Source organism: Zingiber officinale, chromosome 2B, assembly GCF_018446385.1.
Source record: "Zingiber officinale cultivar Zhangliang chromosome 2B, Zo_v1.1, whole genome shotgun sequence".
NCBI classification, from domain to species: Eukaryota; Viridiplantae; Streptophyta; class Magnoliopsida; order Zingiberales; family Zingiberaceae; genus Zingiber; species Zingiber officinale.
The window spans coordinates 123343096-123361196 of NC_055989.1; the positions used below are offsets into that span (position 1 = coordinate 123343096).

The following is an 18101-nucleotide window of genomic DNA, read 5'->3' on the forward strand; positions in this document are numbered from 1 at the left end:
CATGGCGGTTCACTTTCTTCGCTTTCCTCCACCGCCGTTCGATGTCTCCCGTGCAATCATCACGTCCTCTCCTTTTCGCGCCATCATTGTTCTTTCCGCCTATCCTCAGTTGGGCCTCCAACTCCAACTCTGCGTGCCTGCCTATAAAAGCTCTCGCTCTCCAACGGTGCGACAAAGATCCGATTTTTTTTTTTTTTTAATTCGCGCGAGGAGGAGACGACGGCGGTGGGTGGGTCGAAAAGGAAGGAAAATGGCGCCGCTTTTTCTCTCCGAGGCCTGCCGCAACTCGATTCGCGAGGTGTGGAACAGGGTGTGGACGAGGCAGGCTCTCATGGGATTGTTGCTGGGGCAATTCGTCTCGCTTCTCATCACCTCCACCGGATTCTCCTCGTCCGAGCTCGCCAGACGAGGTTTGCTCTCTTTTCTTGCTTCTTTTAAGTTGGTGCTACGGCGATTAACGTTGAATAGATGAAAAAGGTGCGATTTTTATTTGGGTGAGGGGGTGGAGGGCGGTGTCTTACCCTGGTGGATAATCTGGTTTTTGAATTATTTTCTTGGAATGATTGTAGGAGTGAACGCTCCCACGTCGCAGTCGTTCTTGAATTATCTTCTCCTTGCTATAGTTTACGGTTCTATTGTCATCTACAAGAGGAGACCGCTCCAGGTGCTGTGATAGCTCCTTGCCCTTGCATTTTTTTTTTCTGGTTTATTTGATATGTCCAGAACACAGTTTAGTTTTCCTTTCAGATTGTTAGGGATTTGTCTTCTCTATATGGACTGAATTGAAGTTAGGTCAAAATTTGTCTGCCACTCTATTACTTAACCAGAGTTGAAAAGAAAAAAAAAAAGGAATTTGCAGCAGTCCAAATCTCGACAGAGACGGAGCACATTGACTGGCTTTCTCAATACATAACTAACTTTTTCAGAATTATTCTCCTCTCAATTATATATGTGTATTATCCAATCATCTTAGAGCAATAAAGAATGACTTTATACTGTGTCTTTATAGCAAGAATATTTCCTCAGAACAGTTTTTTTTTCTTCCTCAGAAAAAGTTGTTGCTAGTTAATACTTTACTATTTTTTGACACTTGCTGTAATTATGATAGATTGTTCGATTAATCTTTCTTCTATTTATAGATAAGGATTGATTCAAACTTGCTTTTCTTTTGCACAGATAAGTTGGTACTATTATCTGATGCTTGCTATTGTCGATGTGGAAGCCAATTTCATTGGTCAGTACTTCTTTGTGATATTTACACTATGCAACCATAGGATGTCTAATAACGTGTCCTTTTGAAGATGATAGTGCTTGAACACAATTTATGAATTCATTAGTTATATTTCTATAACAATCAAGAATCGATATATGTGCTGCAATAAGGTCGAAAATTAGTTTCTACTTCTTGTAATATTATTGAATCAATGATAAATCATGCTTGCAAGCTCCCACCAACTAATACCCAAACTGAATTTAGTAGAATATCCATCAATGAATTTGATCATTGAGTTCTGCATCTCCAAGTTCCAATATAGCCAAAGATGCATTAGGCTTATCATTATACTTGAAAATTTGAACTTGATGAGACAAAACATTTGGTACTAGTTAATGTTTACAAGTACTTATATGGTTTGATATATCATCAGAACAATGAAGTAGATGAACAGAGAATAAATAAATGAGTAGAAGAATTAAAATCAGTGACCTGGATTCAAAGTTTTTAATTATATCCTTCTCAATGACCTTGGCATCTCTGGATTTCATTATCTCCATATTGTAATGATCTATATTTTTGCTCTTAATCATCAAGAATATGCTGCTATCATTTAACTAGCACACTTCTGTTATGCCAAAGAAACACCTATTATTGTCCAATCATATTCCTTTCTAACGGCAATATTAACAATTTTCTTTAGCTAGTAAGGAAATTGAGAGAATTTTACTGGATTATTGTGGTTGAACTTTTCTTTTTCTAATTTTACATGTCAGTCCAGGTTGTGTAGTTGCACATACCTGAATCTATATTGATACGGTGAATACGGTAGGGCCCCTGAAATTGGGTTCAAAATCAAGAAGACCGGATGATGTCGCTATCAAAGTTAAGGAGAGTCAACACATGGGGCAGGTACGGTCACACGGTTCCGCCGAGTAGTCCAGCCGACCGGGCATTTGGTTTGGTCGGATACCGAGTCCCCCAACCCGATGAAGTCCCAGGCCGGTTCGACCGGGCCCCATGCCCGAGCGAACCTCTAGTCGGCCGAACTCCTTGTCCAGTCAGAGCGGATACCAAGTTTTCAAGAGGCCAAGTCCTCGAGATGTTCAACGCTCTTTAGCCAACAAGACTCCCTGTCCAAGCGGACCTTAGGTCGACCAAACTCCCTGTCCGAGTGGATGTCTAGCCTTTAAGAGGCCAAGTCTTCAAACGGGTCAGTGGTGTTTAGTGGACCAAACTCCTCGTCCGGGCGGATTAGGCTCGATCGGACATTATAAGAGACTCGACTAGCCTATCACCAAAAGCGTATTAATGACCCATCAGCCCAACAACCCAACATTTTTTTTGACGTTTTGTGTAACCGTTGTCAAATAATAAAGGAATATCCCTTGTGCATGCTATACGGCGAAAGCTTCTACCCTGCAATACACAAAAATGATGGGTTTATTTTAGGAAAGTTGTCAGAATATCAAAATAGTCGGTTCTTTTTTGGAAATGCATTGATATCCGTGCATAGAGGAAAATTAGCAATATAAGAGGTCTCCTCCTAAAGGCGTAGGTACTCGCTCACCCACACACATCCATATTACTGTTCTGCTATTCATCTTCTTCTCAATTTCGCTCGACTATTGTTCTAACTTGAGCATATGAGTGCCTGCATCGGGACCCCTCCCTGTCTCGGTGACCAACACTTTTTTTTCTCGGTTCCTGTTTTGCTATGCAGGTTCATCCACATCATCAAGGTCTTCGCCTCCTCGCAGAGCCACCTAACTAGCACGTCATCTTCCCCGCTTTCAAATATGAACAAATTTGGCGTCGTCTGTGGGAACTTTGCCTGAATCTAAAACTCGAAGATGGAAGAAGCTGGACAGTTCGCACTCGTTACTTTGTTGTAGAGGACCTGGAGTTACGCGTGGTTGTTCAAGCTAAAAAATTGGTGCAATAGCAACAGGCAGTCGTCGGGTTTCCCCTGTCGTACGACCTAGTATTCTCGGGGACAGGACCTCACACTGAGCAGAGGGCTAGGGCGGAAGGACCAATGTTGTTTCCCCTAGCCCCTCATCTAACCAGTTATGACCAGGTTCTTGTACAGTCGACTGCCTTCCCTCCCGTGCCTCCATCACCGATCACATACCACTGAGCGCTGTTCCGCATGCCCTTCGAAGATTTGGGCTGAGCGGAGAGGCCCCAACGGTCATCCTCTGGAAATGCCCCTGCTCGAGACATTCATACGGGGAAAGCTCCGACGGCCAATAGCTCCCTTGAGCGGATTAGTATGTCGTTCTCTTTGGAAGTATTGGAGGATAAGCTGCCGAGCTACTTCTGACCCTTAGCAATCGGAGAATACGGAGGGAACACCGACCCGGAAGACCACTTGCTTAAGTTTGAGAATTCAACCATTCTACACCAATACACGGATGGTGTTAAGTGTCGAGTGTTCCTGACCACACTCTCTGATCTGGCACAGAGATGGTTTAACCAGTTGTCAATCGGTTCCATCTACTGCGTCAGGGATTTCTGCAAGGCGTTTCTCCACTACTTCGCTAGTAGTCAGAGATATAAGATATTACCAGGCCCCACTCAATCTGTTTGCCCTTCGGCAAAGGTCAAAGGAAATGTTGAAGGAATATATCCGGCATTTTAATCAAGTTGCCTTAGTTGTCCCCTTTACAACTATAGAAATATCGGTGAGCGCTTTCTCGCATGGCCTATCTAATGGAGATTTATTCTGATCTAATTTTGATAATTTGTTGAGCCGATCGATCAGTTATGTTCGTGTGGAGAAAGCTCAATCCGCTAGAAAAGAATGCAATACACCAACTCCTGCCCTCACTCAGACAGAGCGCAAGGATCTCCCTCTTCTCTCGCAAGGTGCATGTTGGCATCTGAGCTGCCCACTTGAGCCAAGAAGGGGGGAGAGAGTAGTGTAGAAGGTGGAAGACGCCCCAGAAGTGACTATCGCGCCAGATCGGTCGCTTCTTGAAAAGTATCGACGTTTTTGTGATTACCATCAATCCCATCATCATGCTACTAGTGAATGTCATCAGTATGGCAAGAAGCTCCGTCGAATGGCGGAGTCAGGAGAAGCGAATAAAGAATCATCCTCGCTCCTCCCTCAAGGATATGCTTCAAGAACATAGTGTTGGGACCTTGATCACCAGCTAGATTGGGTGAATAGCTTATCACCCACTTTGTTCGCTTCCTAAGTATTCATTAGTGCACAGCGGAAATACAAAACTAATACAAATACAAAAGCCAAGAACAAGAAAGAAAACAAACAAACCCTAACACATTTCATTTAACGTGATTTGGAGATTATGTTCCTACTCCACAACGTGTCTGTAAGGTGGACGATCCCTGTGATCCTTAGTGAACGACTCATTCTTGGTGGAGAAACCACGCCACAAACTCGATCACGCGCACTTGGATCATGAGAGATTGGAGACTCTAATTAGGGGTTAACCATCTCTAATTTCGTCACCCAAGTCAGCTATCCCGAGCTCCATTATATAGAGCTTCAGGGAAAACATCCAAGCTGCTTTCCTCTACCAATCGACTGGCCTATGTGGAAAGTCGACTGATGAAGACACCAGTCGATTGGTCCACATCGGTTGAGAGAACAAAAATATTCTGTTCTCTTCCAGTCAGCTAGTAAACTGGGATCAGTTGACTAATAAACATACTAATCGACTAGTCACCCTAGGCTAAGCAAACAAAAGCTCATACTTGCTGTTTCTCAACCACCATTTGACTGGGATATATACCAGTCGACTGGTAAATCCTAACACTAGGGTTTTTACCCCGAGTATAATTACTCAGCAATCGTCCTCGCCCCCACAACTTGACCTTGCCTTTTAGTCTCCTCTATCACCCTTATGTCCCTCATATACTTTCCCATCCTTCACGCTTTGCCTTCAAGAACTTGAACTTCCTTCGGCCTTGTCTTTGTTGTTGGATCTTCCATTGCCAAGAAGCTCCTCACCTCCGAGACTTCAACCTTGCCAAGAGTTCCTCACTCCGGGACTTCATCCTTGCCAATAGCTCCTCGCTTCTAGACTTCATCCTTGCCAAATCACACTTGGGCTTATGTTGTCAAGATTACACTTGGACTTACCTTTACCAAGATCACACTTGGACTTTTCCTTTGCTAAGATCACATTTGAACTTTTCTTGTTGTACCTTCCACCTGAACACTTAACAACGTATATCAAATACAACAAATAACCTAACTTAAACCTTTGCAAAAATATCAAAACCTAGGGTCACATTGATTGCTCCAACAATCTCCCCTTTTTGATGTTTGACAACCCGTTTAAGTTAGGGAGACATATAATGCAATAACATGCAAATAAATATGAATCTACTCATGCATATATCATGGAACCTAATCTTAGGCCCCCCTTCACCTAAGCTCCCCCTTGAGCTAGGATTTCTTGCAAAGGTATTTAGGTTTCCCACTTAAACCTAAACTGCTCCCCCTTTGCTATACATTAAAAAGAGCTCAAATAATATCCTAATTATTGGACTCTTTTACCTCTAATGATCACAATTATCATGTATTAATTCCTCATAAGATTATATACACGTATACCATTCTTTTGGCAATTTCCTATTGCTGAAAAACAGTTTTAGACTGTGTTAGTTTACTACCATAGTCCCCAGTCGACCACCCTCATCGAAACAAACTCACAGAGCTATTTTGTGTTCGATGAACAGTGTCACCAATCGACTGGTCATAGCAGTCGATTGGTACAAATTTCAACCCAAAACACATTTCTGAACCAATTTCAGAAATGCACCAAAAATTTCACATACCTCCAAAAATTCTCAAATTTTGTAGAGATGTATGTTTTACCCTTGTCTACTTGGAAAAAATATATTTAAAAATACATCTATCATGGATTGACACAAAACCCAAAACTATCTAAATGGTTCAACTAAACATTGACCTAAAGTCCTAGTTTTGGCTTCCTCTTGATATATCGGCCCATACTAAACCATAATGCATCCCTAATATTAGTTTATATGACATCTATATATCCAAAATTAATTTTCATACAATAAGAATCTCATTTCATATTTCTTATATGACAACTCATCTCAATTGTGCCAATTCCTTGGATTTGAGACTCAAGTCCGTCTCCAAACCCTTTGGCACATTTCATAACCCATCTAGAATCCCAAGCAATGTCCACTTGAGATCCATTGGTCATGGTTCCCAATTTGAATCTTTGAGCTCCCCTTAGAGTTCTTAACCTTAGCTACCTTCTTAGGTAACTCATCCACTATGATTAAACCACTATGATGCACTTCAGGTGACATTTGGCCTAACCATTTAACTTTCTTAACCTTAGACATCTTGCCTTTGGTTAACTTCCCTTTGTCCTTAACCTTGGATGATCTATCCTTCGGTTAACTTCTACGTTACCCGTAGTTATAGACAACCCTTGCATATTTCTTTTCATTGGCCTTGGAGGGACTAGATCGGTATCCCAAGTCTGATCTAACATTTTTGGGTCTTTGACTACCCAACACCCTATCCAATCCTTTAGATCCAATAATGCATCCATATAGGACTTTCTCCATTTCTTCAAGCCTTAACTTTATGGCTTGATTTTCCAATTCTAGGTTCCTAACCCTAGAATTAACATGTCCACGTTGGACATTCTAGACCTACCCTTCTTTCTAGGCATATGTCTCCCTTTTCTTAGGATTAATGCCTAGATCCTTCATTACCTTCCTCTCCTTAGGCATGGTAGTTTGGTTTTTGTTAGGTCTAACCTTTAGGTTTGACGTTCTAGGGTTATCAACTATATTAACCCTATTCATATCATTATACCTAAATCCATAATTATGTATGGGTAAATAACTAACATTATTTTTAGCATGCATTGAGGAATTTAAATTTGAATTCAAATTTAAACAAGGGTTTACCTTACCCTTTACCTTTGGAGCTCCCCCTTGACATGAGCCTCCATTCTTCCTCCACTTCTTTAGTTGCTCCATCTTCTTGAGCTCTCCTTCTTGGGGCATTTTGTGTGGTAAAGTGTCTCGCTCACCCTGCGTCAAAAGCATCTAATATTTCTTCTCGTTCGCTCCATTCCTACAACTCACATTAGTTTCTAAATCAACCTTATTGAGTTTAGGAATTACCTCCTTTACCTTTTTAAGCACGGGGCACCTACTCTTGTAGTGTCCCATCTCTCCACACTCAAAGCACTTGATGTGGGCTTTCATGCTCCTCTCGATAGAAGTGGTTGAGTGTTGAACTTCCAAGACCTCTTCTTCACTTGTCTTGAATTACTCGTCTTCTTCTTCCTTCAAAGATGTGGACGATTCCACTTCTTCCTCCTCTTTGGATGTTGAACATGTATCCACATCCGATTAGTCCTTCTCCTCGGGCTCTTTCACTTCTTGTGTTTGTGAGGTGTTCCCATGATAAGCAATTACCTTCTTCCAAAGGTCACTTGCATCCTTGTATTCACCTACACTAGACAACACATTAGAAGGCAATAAATTTAATAAAATTTTAGTTACCTCCTTGTTCGCCTACCATTGTTGCTTTTTTTCCTTGGTCTAATATTATGGACGGAGACGCTTTCCGTGCTTGTACGTTGGAGCTTCGAAAGGATCTTCCAATTCAATCCAATGGTTCCAATCCATTTGGAACCATGTCTCCAATCACAACCTCCAATATTTGAAATCTCCTTGCATGTATGGAAGAGGGATTCAGATATCGCATCTTAGTGCTCCCTCCGACTTCATTTCTTTCTCTAGCACTTGCTCCTTCTGGCGGTTAGTCCTTCAAGAGCGCTCCTTGCTTTGATACCATTTGTTAGGACCTTGATCACCGACTAGAGAGGGGTGAATAGTCGATCACCCATTTCGTTCGCTTCCTATGTATTCGTTAGTGCATAGCGGAAATACAAAACTAATATGAATGCAAAAGCCAAAAACAAGAAAGGAAACAAACAAACCCTAACACGTTTCGTTTAACGTTCGGAGATAATGCTCCTACTTCACGACGTGTTCCTAAGGTGGACGATCTCTTCGGTGGATCAATCCCTGGCAAACTCTGGTTAGTGAACGACTCCTCAGTAGAGAAACCTCGCCACAAACTCGATCACGCGTACTTGGATCACGAGAGCTTAGAGACTCTAATTAGTGGTTGACCACCTCTAATTTCGTCGCCCAAACCAGCTATCCCGAGCTCCATTATATAGAGCTTGGGGAAAAACATCCAAGCTGTTTTCCTGCTACCAGTCGACTGGTAAAGTCACTAGTCGACTGGCCTATATGGAAAATCGACCGTTACATTTTAACGGCTCGATACCAGTCAACTGATGAAGAGACTAGTCGACTGGTCCAGTTCGATTAAGAGAATAGAAATATTATGTTCTCTCCCAGTCGACTAACCAGTCGATTGATGAATATACTAGTTATTTGGTCACCCTAGGCTGAGCAAATAGAAGCTCACACTTGTTGTTTCTCAACTACCAATTGATTGGGGCATATACCAGTCTACTGGTAAACCCTAACACTAGGGTTTTTACTCTGAGTACAATCACTCAACACTCGTCCTTGCCCGCACAACTTAACCTTGCCTTCTAGCCTCCTTCATTAGCCTTGTGTTCCTCAGATACTTTCTCATCCTTCACGTTTTGTCTTCAAGAGTTTCCTTCAGCCTTGTCCTTGTTGTCTGGTCTTTCATTGACAAGAGGCTCCTCACCTTCGGGATTTCAACCTTGCCAAGAGTTCCTCGCTCCGGGATTTTATCCTTGCCAAGAGCTCCTCGCTCTGGGATTTCATCCTTGTCAAGTCACACTTGGATTTACGTTGCCAAGATCACACTTGTACTTGTGTTGCCAAGATCACACTTGTACTTGTGTTGCCAAGATCACACTTGATTTACTTTTGCCAAGATCACACTTGAACTTTTCCTTTGCCAAGATCGCACTTGGACTTTTCATATTGTACCTGTCACCTGCACATTTAACAACGCATATCAAATACAATAAATAACCTAACTTAACCTTTGCTCAAACATCAAAACCTAGGGTCACACTGATTGCTTCAACACATAGTGGGAAGAGTCTCGCTGACGCTTCGATCGGCAAAAGTCAAAATGAGCATCCGATTGAAAATCCTAAAGGACCAAACTTTCAATCCGATCAACGACCCCCAAAGAATTTTAAATTGTGGCAATTTCATTCAGCAAATCCTTTTGGCATTTTCATTCAGAATAAATTTCAATCTCCACTCGGTAGCTCCGACAGGCAACTCAACTATACCAAGTGGCCCATTCGGGTTGTACACCATGCCTCCGCCCTACAAAGCATTCGAGTCATACACTGTGCCTCCACCCTCCAAGGCATTCGAGTCATACACCGTGCCTTAAAGCTTTAAAGAATTCAGGTCATATACCGTGCCTCCACCCTCCAAAGCATTCGAGTAATACACCATGCCTCAACCCTCCAAAGCATTAGGGTCATACTGTGCCTTAAAGCTCTAAGGTATTCGGGCCATACACCGTGCCTTCACCCTCCAAAGCATTTGAGTTATATACCGTGCCTCAACCCTCCAAGGCATTAGGGTCATACATTGTGCCTCCAACACCGTGCCTCCACCCTCCAAGGCATTCGAGTCATACACTATGCCTCCAACACCGTGCTTTCAAGCTCTAAGGCATTCCGGTCATACACCGTGCCTCCACCCTCTAAAGCATTCCAGTCATATACCATGCCTCCAACACCATGCCTTCAAGGTCTAAGGCATTCGGGTTATACACCGTGCCTCCAACACCGTACCTCCAAGCTCCAAGGCATTTGGGTTATAGACCATGCTTCTAACACCGTGCTTCCATCCTCCAAGGCATTCAGGTCATACACAGTGACTCTAATATCGGGCCTCCACTCTTCGAGGCATTCGAGTTCAACACCATGCCTCTAACGTCGTGCCTTCAATCTTAGAGGTTAAAATCCATACTCTCGTGCCGATTGACCGAGTTATAAGCGAATTTGCTCTTGTGTCCAAGTTATAGACTCTTGTATGGCTCGGTTGAGTTATAAGCAAATTTTCTCTTGCGCCTAAGTCTCAAACTCTTGTGCTGATCGGTCGAGTTATAAGCGAACCTACTCTTGCGCCCAAGTCCCAAACTCTCGTGTCGATCGGCCGAGTTATAAGCAAACTTACTCTCGCGCCCAAGTTCCAGATTCCCGTGTCGCTTGACTAAGTTATAAGTGAGCTTGCTCTCAGCCCAAGTTTTAGACTCTCGTGCCGCTCGGCTAAGTTATAAGCGACCTTGCTCTCGTGACCAAGTTCCAGACTCTCGTGCTGCTTGGCCGAGTTATAAGCGAGCTTGCTCTGACGTCCAAGTTCCAGACTCTCTTGCCGCTCGGCCGAATTATAAACGAGCTTGCACTCGTGCATGCTGATCGACCGAGTTATAAGCGAACTTACTCTCGTGCCCAAGTTCCAGACTCTCGTGCCGCTCGGCCGAGTTATAAGCGAGCTTACTCTCGCGCCCAAGTTTTAGACTCTCGTGCTGCTCGGTTGAATTATAAGTGAGCTTGCTCTCGCGCCTAAATTCCAGACTCTCGTGCCGCTCGATCGAGTTATAAGTGAGCTTGCTCTCGTGCCCAAGTTCTAAACTTTAGTATCGCTCGACCGAGTTATAAACGAGCTTGCTCTTGCTCTTGTGCCCAAGCTCCTGTCTCTCTTCTTGCTCATATAAATTATAAGCGAGCTTGCTCTCATGCCTAAGTCCTAAACTTTAGTGTCGATTGGCCGAGTTATAAGCGAGATTGCTCTCACGCCCAAGTTCTAGACTCTCGTATCGTTCGATTGAGTTATAAGCGAGCTTGCTTTCCCGCCCAAGTTCCAGACTCTCATGTCGCTCTGCCGAAGCTTGCTCTCGTGCCCAAGTTCCAATTTCTAGTGCCACTCAGTTGAGTTATAAGTGAGCTTGCTCTCGAGTCCATGTTCATGACTATCTTGTCGCTCGGACTAATTATAAGCGAGTTTGCTCTCGTGTCTAATCCCAAACTCTCGTGCCGATAAACCGAGTTATAAGCGAGTTTGCTCTTGTGCCCAAGTTCCAGACTCTTGTGCCAATCGACCGAGTTATAAGCGAGCTTGCTGTCACGCTCAAGTCCCCGACTCTCGCGCTGCTCAACCGAGTTATAAGCGAGCTTGCTCTCGCACCCAAGTTCCAGACTCTCGTGCCGCTTGGCCGAGTTATAAGCGAACTTGCTCTCGTGCCTAAGTCCCAGCCTCTTATGTCGATCGGCCGAGTTATAAGTGAGCATGCTCTCGCGCCCAAGTTCCAGACTTTAGTACTACTCGATCGAGTTATAAGCGAGCTTGCTCTCGCGCCCAAGTTCTTGACTCTCTTGCCGCTCGGACGAGTTATAAGCGAGTTTGTTGTCGCGCTTAAGTCTCAGACTCTCGTGTCGATCAACCGAGTTATAAGCGAGCTTGCTCTCGCGCCCAATTTCTAGACTCTTAGGTTGATCGGTCGAGTTATAAGCAATTTTCCCCGTGCATATCGTCCATTCGGTCGTACGGTCACTTGACTAATATTACCTAAACAGGTTGTCGCAAACTAGTGCCGAACGGAAGATAATCAAATCAGCGTTGTGCTAATACACCCAGGCGAAAACCTTTCGATTGGTTGAGGTAATCTTCTCGAGTCGTGATCGTTTAAAGCACTACCACATGAATTGGTGTACACACGTTAACATAACGTCTAGGAAAAATTTGAAGGCTGAGAAACACAAAAAGACATGAGTGTCTAGTTAGTCGAGTTTGCAACCTCCTTCGACTAGACTTGAAGGGGAGGCTTATGATACGGTCAATAAGGTAAGGCCCCCGAAATTGGGGTCGAAGTCAAGAAGACCGAATGATATGACTGTCAAAGTCAAAGGGGTCAGTATTGTTGCACGGTTTCGTCGAGTAGTCCAGTCGATCGGACATTTGGTCTGGTCGGATACCGAGCCCCCCCTAGCCGGATGAAATCCCGTGCCGATTCAATCGGGCCCCATATCCGAGCAGACCTCTAGTCGGCCGAACTCCTTGTTCGGTCCGAGCAGATACCGAGTTTTCAAGAGGCCAAGTCCTCGAGATGTTCAACGCTCTTTAGCCTATTGCAGACCTTAGGCCGACCGAACTCCCTGTCCGAGTGGATATCCAATTTTTAAGAGGTTGAGTCCTCAAACTAGTCAGTGCTCTTTAGCCGACCGGACTCCTCGTCCAGGCAAATTAGACTCGACCGGTTTATCATCAAAAGCGTATTAATGACCCATCAACCCAGCAACCTAATATTCCTTTTGACGTTTTGTGTAACCGTTGCCAAAGAATAAAGAAGTATCCCTTGTGCACACTATACGGAGGAAGCTTCTACCCTGCAATACACAGAAATGATGAGTTTATTTCGGAAAAGTTGTCAGAATGTCAGAATAGCCGGTTCTTTTTCAGAAATGCATTGATATCCATGCACAGAGGAAAATTAGCAATATATAAGGGGTTTCCTCCTACAGGTGCAGGTATGTGCGCACGCACACACATCCACATTATTGTTCTACTATTCATCTTCTTCTCCATTTCGCTCGGCTATTGTTCTGACTTGAGCGTCGGAGTGCTTGCGCCGGGACTTCTCCCTTGTCTGGTGACTAACACTTTCTTCTCCCAATTCTTGTTTTTGCTGCGCAGGTTCGTCCACATTATCAACGTCTTCAGAACCACCTAACTAGCGCACCATCTTCCCCACTTTCAAACAGGAACATATACCATTGGACCTCACTAATAAAAAACTATAATTGATGTATCTCATGCCATTTAGCTGAATTAAATTTCCAATTTCATCTAGTCTTATATTAGTGTTTGCTAGTTGTACTTATATATCTATGCAATTTACAATATTTTTTTCTTCTTAAAGTTTGGGTTACTACTGCTCCTTAACTGTTAAACTTGATTCATTGACTTCGTTTTTTTTTGTAGTTGTCTTGTCTTACCAGTACACGTCTTTGACAAGTGTCATGCTCCTGGATTGTTGGTCAATTCCATGTGTTATACTTTTCACTTGGCTGTTTCTGGGTACAAAGTATGGATTCAGGAAGTTTGCTGGTGTTGCTATTTGTGTTGCTGGCCTTGTTATGGTAGTATTTTCCGATGTTCACGCTAGTGACCGTGCACAGGGTCAGTTGATATTTATTGAAGTGGTACAATTCTGTTTTTTAATTTCTCTGTTACTACCAATGTCTTTGACAAATACTTTTATATTGTTATGGTGATTGTACTATAGTTCCAATAAATGCACCATCCAGGATTGTTTAAGTTTGGATTTGACTTAATTGACACACACTATAACCCATTTGAATAGGTACATGAAGCAATTTTGTTCCAAAATAAAATTACCGAAGTGGCCAAATCCAATCAATCCATCAAATTAATTTGATGAAGGCAGAAGAAAGATGAATGATATACCCATTCAGCATTATTGTTTTAAGTCAATTTTTAATTCATTTACTAGTTTTGCAACCAAACTTGTGCTATTAGAAAATAGTCTCAAGTTTAATAACAAGTTAATGAACTGAGGGGAATTTGTTTGATCCATTACATGTCTGTCGGCACTGATAATGCCAAAGAAATTATATTAGTAATCACATTCAATTGGAGCATGGGCACTTATAATGTCAATGAAATTAGATCAGTGTTCATTCATTCTATTTCCTTCGGAAATAACAAAAATAAGAGAATTTAATTTCTGATGCCTTTTCAAATCTTTATAGTTCACGCAATGTGAACATCTGATCAATCTTTATAGGCACCTTTTATCTTGGAGGATAATCCAGCAACTATGTGGAATTTGTGCAGCATTTTGATTAATTGACTTACCCTTTCTCCTTTTCCTATTTCATTGTTATAGGAGGACCAAATCCTGTGAAAGGTGATTTGTTAGTCTTTGCTGGCTCTACACTCTATGCAGTTAGCAACGTTAGTGAGGTGTGCTTCACTTCCTCATACCCGCCACTATATTTTTATCTAATAATTTTATAGTTTTTACTTTATTTTGTTTCTATTTGTACTCTCAAGGAAATAATGGCATATTAAATGATTGTTTTTCCCTCTTTCATAAAACATGTCTAGTGAAGTCAATAATCTGATAATTCAACTACTTTCTGTTTAATGTAAGTCTTTAGGTATTGATTTTCTAAGGCAGGGACTTCTTCTATCCTGTTGATATGTTGAGTAGTGTGTAAGAAGAAAAGACGTATAAAAGTATGATTAATTGGAAGAAAAAAAAATAGAGATCTTTGGTTCGTAGTCTCTAGTAGGATCTCATTGATACTAATGCACGAGCATCTGTGTTTGTGCAACCATGTGGTTTTGTGGAGAAAGATTGCAAGGAATCTCCTTGTTTTACCACTTTCTCTTTTTGTCAAGGATTTAAGACCATGGATTGGGCCTTTCCTGATAGCTTAAGCATTTAGGTATTTATTTATCCACTTGACTAAACATGATATTGGAGCTAAGATTATGAGCTCAAAACCTCTCATCTTCTATTTCCCTATGTATTTTATTATGCTTTGCTTCCGGTGAAGCTTGGTTTGAGAGGCATGGCATTTGAATTTGATACTTCGATTATTGTTCTTACATCTAAAAGGGCAATTTAGTGCACAAAGTTTCCACCAATGCGGGGTCCTAGGAAGTGTCGGACCACATTGTGTCTATTCTACGCAGTCTTACCTTGCATTTTGCAAGAAGTTATTTCGTGACTCAAACCCGTGACCTCAAGGTCACATGGCAGTAGCTTTACCATTGCTCCAAGGCTCTCATTCATTATTGTTCTTACATCTGAGACCAGAAAAATAAAATCATTTCTGATAGCTTAGTTTTTTGGTCATAGTAAATCTAATTGAACTTAATATGGTATTAGACCAGAATCGAAGTTGTGATAAAATCAGGGTCATATGTTCAAAATTCAAACGATGCAAGACAGTTTTGGTTATTACTTCAATCGGTTCAGTTTGTTTGTCCAAAACTCAAGGGCAATATGAACAATACAATACTGGGTCGAGCCATTTCCTGACATGTTAAAGTTTTGGGATAGTTGTTTGCTTCTTTTTCATTTTTTATATTATTTGTAAGAGCACTGGGAGATGCATTTACATTTTTCAGCCATTAATAACCTTGACATATGATCAGATTAGATAAAACTCCATATCGTTGTTTATTAAGTAATTGTAAATTGTTCTTCCCAGGAGCTGCACATCTCTTTATTGTTGTTCAGTAATCTGAGGAATCTCATGAATCATGACAGCATAACCTTGAGTGAGAAATACCGAGATCATCAAAGGACATAGCCTATTCACTGAAGAAGATTGTTTTTTCATTTTCCCTTCTAGTCTTTTCTGTCTATAGCATCTTTTATGTTTTCTTCCTGTTTTATAAACTCTGTCTAGCCTTGCATATCTTTCTCGCTTCAACACAAACTTTAACAAAAGTGATTCATTCTCAACTAAGGAAATTCTTTTCATCTTGTTTTTTGCAAATGATCAGGAATTCATCATCAAGAGGTCAACTAGAATCGAATTGATGGCAATGCTTGGAGCATTTGGAGCTGTTGTCAGTGCTATTCAAATGTATCCTTGTTCATTTTGCGATGGACATATATTGCAAACTTTAAATAGCAAGCTTCCTCCTTACTTTGATGAAGCCTGATAAAATAATAGATAACTATTTACCACAAGGAATGTTTAAATAGCAAAAGATAGTAAATGAATTTCTCAAGTAATGAAGTGCAAAAACATATTAGACCTTTGATTAAACCAATCTTGTTCTCTTATTGGTTTGGAACATCGATTGTTTGTTTAATTTTTTTCCTCAATTATTCATAGAGCCATTCTCGAGCGGAATGAGCTTCAAAATGTCAATTGGACGGCAGGAGCAGTAAGTCTATTCTTTATGTTTGTGCAACCATACATGCATGCACTTAAAGCTTAATACACAACAAGAACTGCAGTTGTGAGCTAAAACAAAAAGATTATGCAATGACCATCAAGATAGACATGTCATAGTCCCTAAATTAATTTTCTGAATATGTAATTTCAGGTACTACCATTTCTTGGGTTTGCATTGGCAATGTTCTTATTTTATTCTACTGTCCCTATAATTCTCAAGGTAGGCTCGATATGCTAATGGATTTATGATTTGTTACTTATTGTTGAATAGATAGTTCAAGATGCAAAACTAAAAAGGTGTCTGTTTATCGAGCTCGTATTTGGATATAAAAACATCTGTTTGTTTCATCATCATTCAGATATGCGGAGCCACAATGCTCAACCTTTCACTACTGACCTCAGACATGTGGGCTGTTCTAATCCGAATCTGTGCCTACCACCAGAAGGTTAGTCACTTTGCCGCGGCAAAAGATTGAATCGTAAAAGCTAAAGGCTAGAGATAAATCTCTTTTGGTTCCTTGCAGGTGGACTGGATGTACTTCATAGCTTTTGCAGGTGTCACGATTGGACTCATGGTTTATTCGTGGTATTTCTTAGTCGTCATTGAGTTCTTCATCGCTCTGTCGTAGAAGATTGAATGAGCAACCTTTCTTGTCTATTTGTCCAGGAGCAGGGAGGATAAGAGTTCTGAGGTTGCAAAGGACAATGAGGCTGCTGGGGACTGTAATGTGAATCTGAACAACTGTTGAGGCTCTGCCAATCCACAAGCTTAATCTATCACGAGTTTGCTACCATAGATATCGAAGCAAATCCGCGGTGAATTGCTTATTCGATTAAACGATGCGCGGTTGTTTGAATGATTTTTTGATGGAACATACAAAAGCACAGCATGATCAGAACGCAAATCGTGATCAGTTGACTGTTTGTCTATTTTAAGTACCATCTTGTTCTTGTTCTTCTTGGTTGTCAAGCATAAATAATTCATTTAACTGAAAGTAAAAAAAAAAAGGATAGATATTGATCTTATGAATCTGATCATATTTTAATTTCTCATGATAAAGTTTTGCAAAGCCAACAAAAAAAAAAAAATCAGTCATTCAAAGCTTTAAATAAAAAATAACATCGACTACGGGTTCTATAAGTGTCCAATTTTAAATAAATTTTAGATGCTACTAATTTTTATTTATAATAAATTTTATTTTTTTTATCTATAGTATTGCTCCGTTGCATCGACTTTAAACAAGTTAAAATGCATATTTTACGAGATTTATTCAATATCGTTACAAATTAATATCATATTAATTAATTATATTATTTATATAATTGTTCATTTTTTATTCTCCCATGAAAGACGATATCCTAAGATGTTACCTCTAAGAATCAATTGAGTAAAATTTAGTCTAGATTATTAAGAAAAATTAATTTGTCACTAAAAATCAGTATTTTGAAAATCAACTTCTTAGTATTCATAAGTTGTATTTGGAGGCCGACGTGCTGACCCATATAATTAATGTACGTATATTTTGATTGATAAGTTTGGGATTGAAATGCTGCCTCATCTTTTTACATGTAATATTATTATCGGATAAAATCTTCATGATTTATCTCTTTGAAGAGAAGTGCTATTAAAGTGACGATTTTATCTTTTTATCACTATTTTAGAGTTATCTAATAGATAAATAATAATTAAATTATCATTGCTCTATCAAATATTTGTTTTATTTTTTAATAATCTAAATATTCTATTCTTCAAACTATTAATTTTGAAGGTGATGATCAATGAAAATTCAGAATAAATTAAGAAGTACTAGTAAAGATTTATCTAACGGGTGAAAAATCTTTAAGTGTATCCTAAGTTATATTTTCGAGTTATCAGATATATAAATCAGAGAGAAATTAAAGATTATTTATCTATAATAATTAAATTA

The 18101-nt window shown here is 40.6% G+C and overlaps 1 protein-coding gene across 1 annotated transcript; it reads left to right on the forward strand.

Moving 5' to 3' along the window:
- The first annotated feature begins 158 nt into the window (after positions 1-158).
- Positions 159-17199, forward strand: LOC122046984 (solute carrier family 35 member F1-like). The gene is made up of 11 exons (XM_042607977.1): positions 159-410; positions 570-664; positions 1177-1234; positions 13211-13408; positions 14139-14215; positions 15773-15855; positions 16111-16162; positions 16325-16393; positions 16533-16619; positions 16698-16759; positions 16841-17199. Exons 1-11 carry the CDS (start codon positions 251-253, stop codon positions 16920-16922), a joined length of 1023 nt encoding a protein of 340 aa, XP_042463911.1. The 5' UTR covers positions 159-250; the 3' UTR covers positions 16923-17199.
- The last annotated feature ends 902 nt before the right edge of the window (positions 17200-18101 follow it).

Bases quoted from the DNA above. Each gene is read 5' to 3' on its own strand.
- LOC122046984 (XM_042607977.1), top strand. From the start codon at position 251: ATGGCGCCGCTTTTTCTCTCCGAGGCCTGCCGCAACTCGATTCGCGAG. The intron at 1,235-13,210 runs GTCAGTACTTCT...TTTTTTTTGTAG, and splicing joins TGTGGAAGCCAATTTCATTG to TTGTCTTGTCTTACCAGTAC. The intron at 16,163-16,324 runs GTAAGTCTATTC...ATGTAATTTCAG, and splicing joins TCAATTGGACGGCAGGAGCA to GTACTACCATTTCTTGGGTT.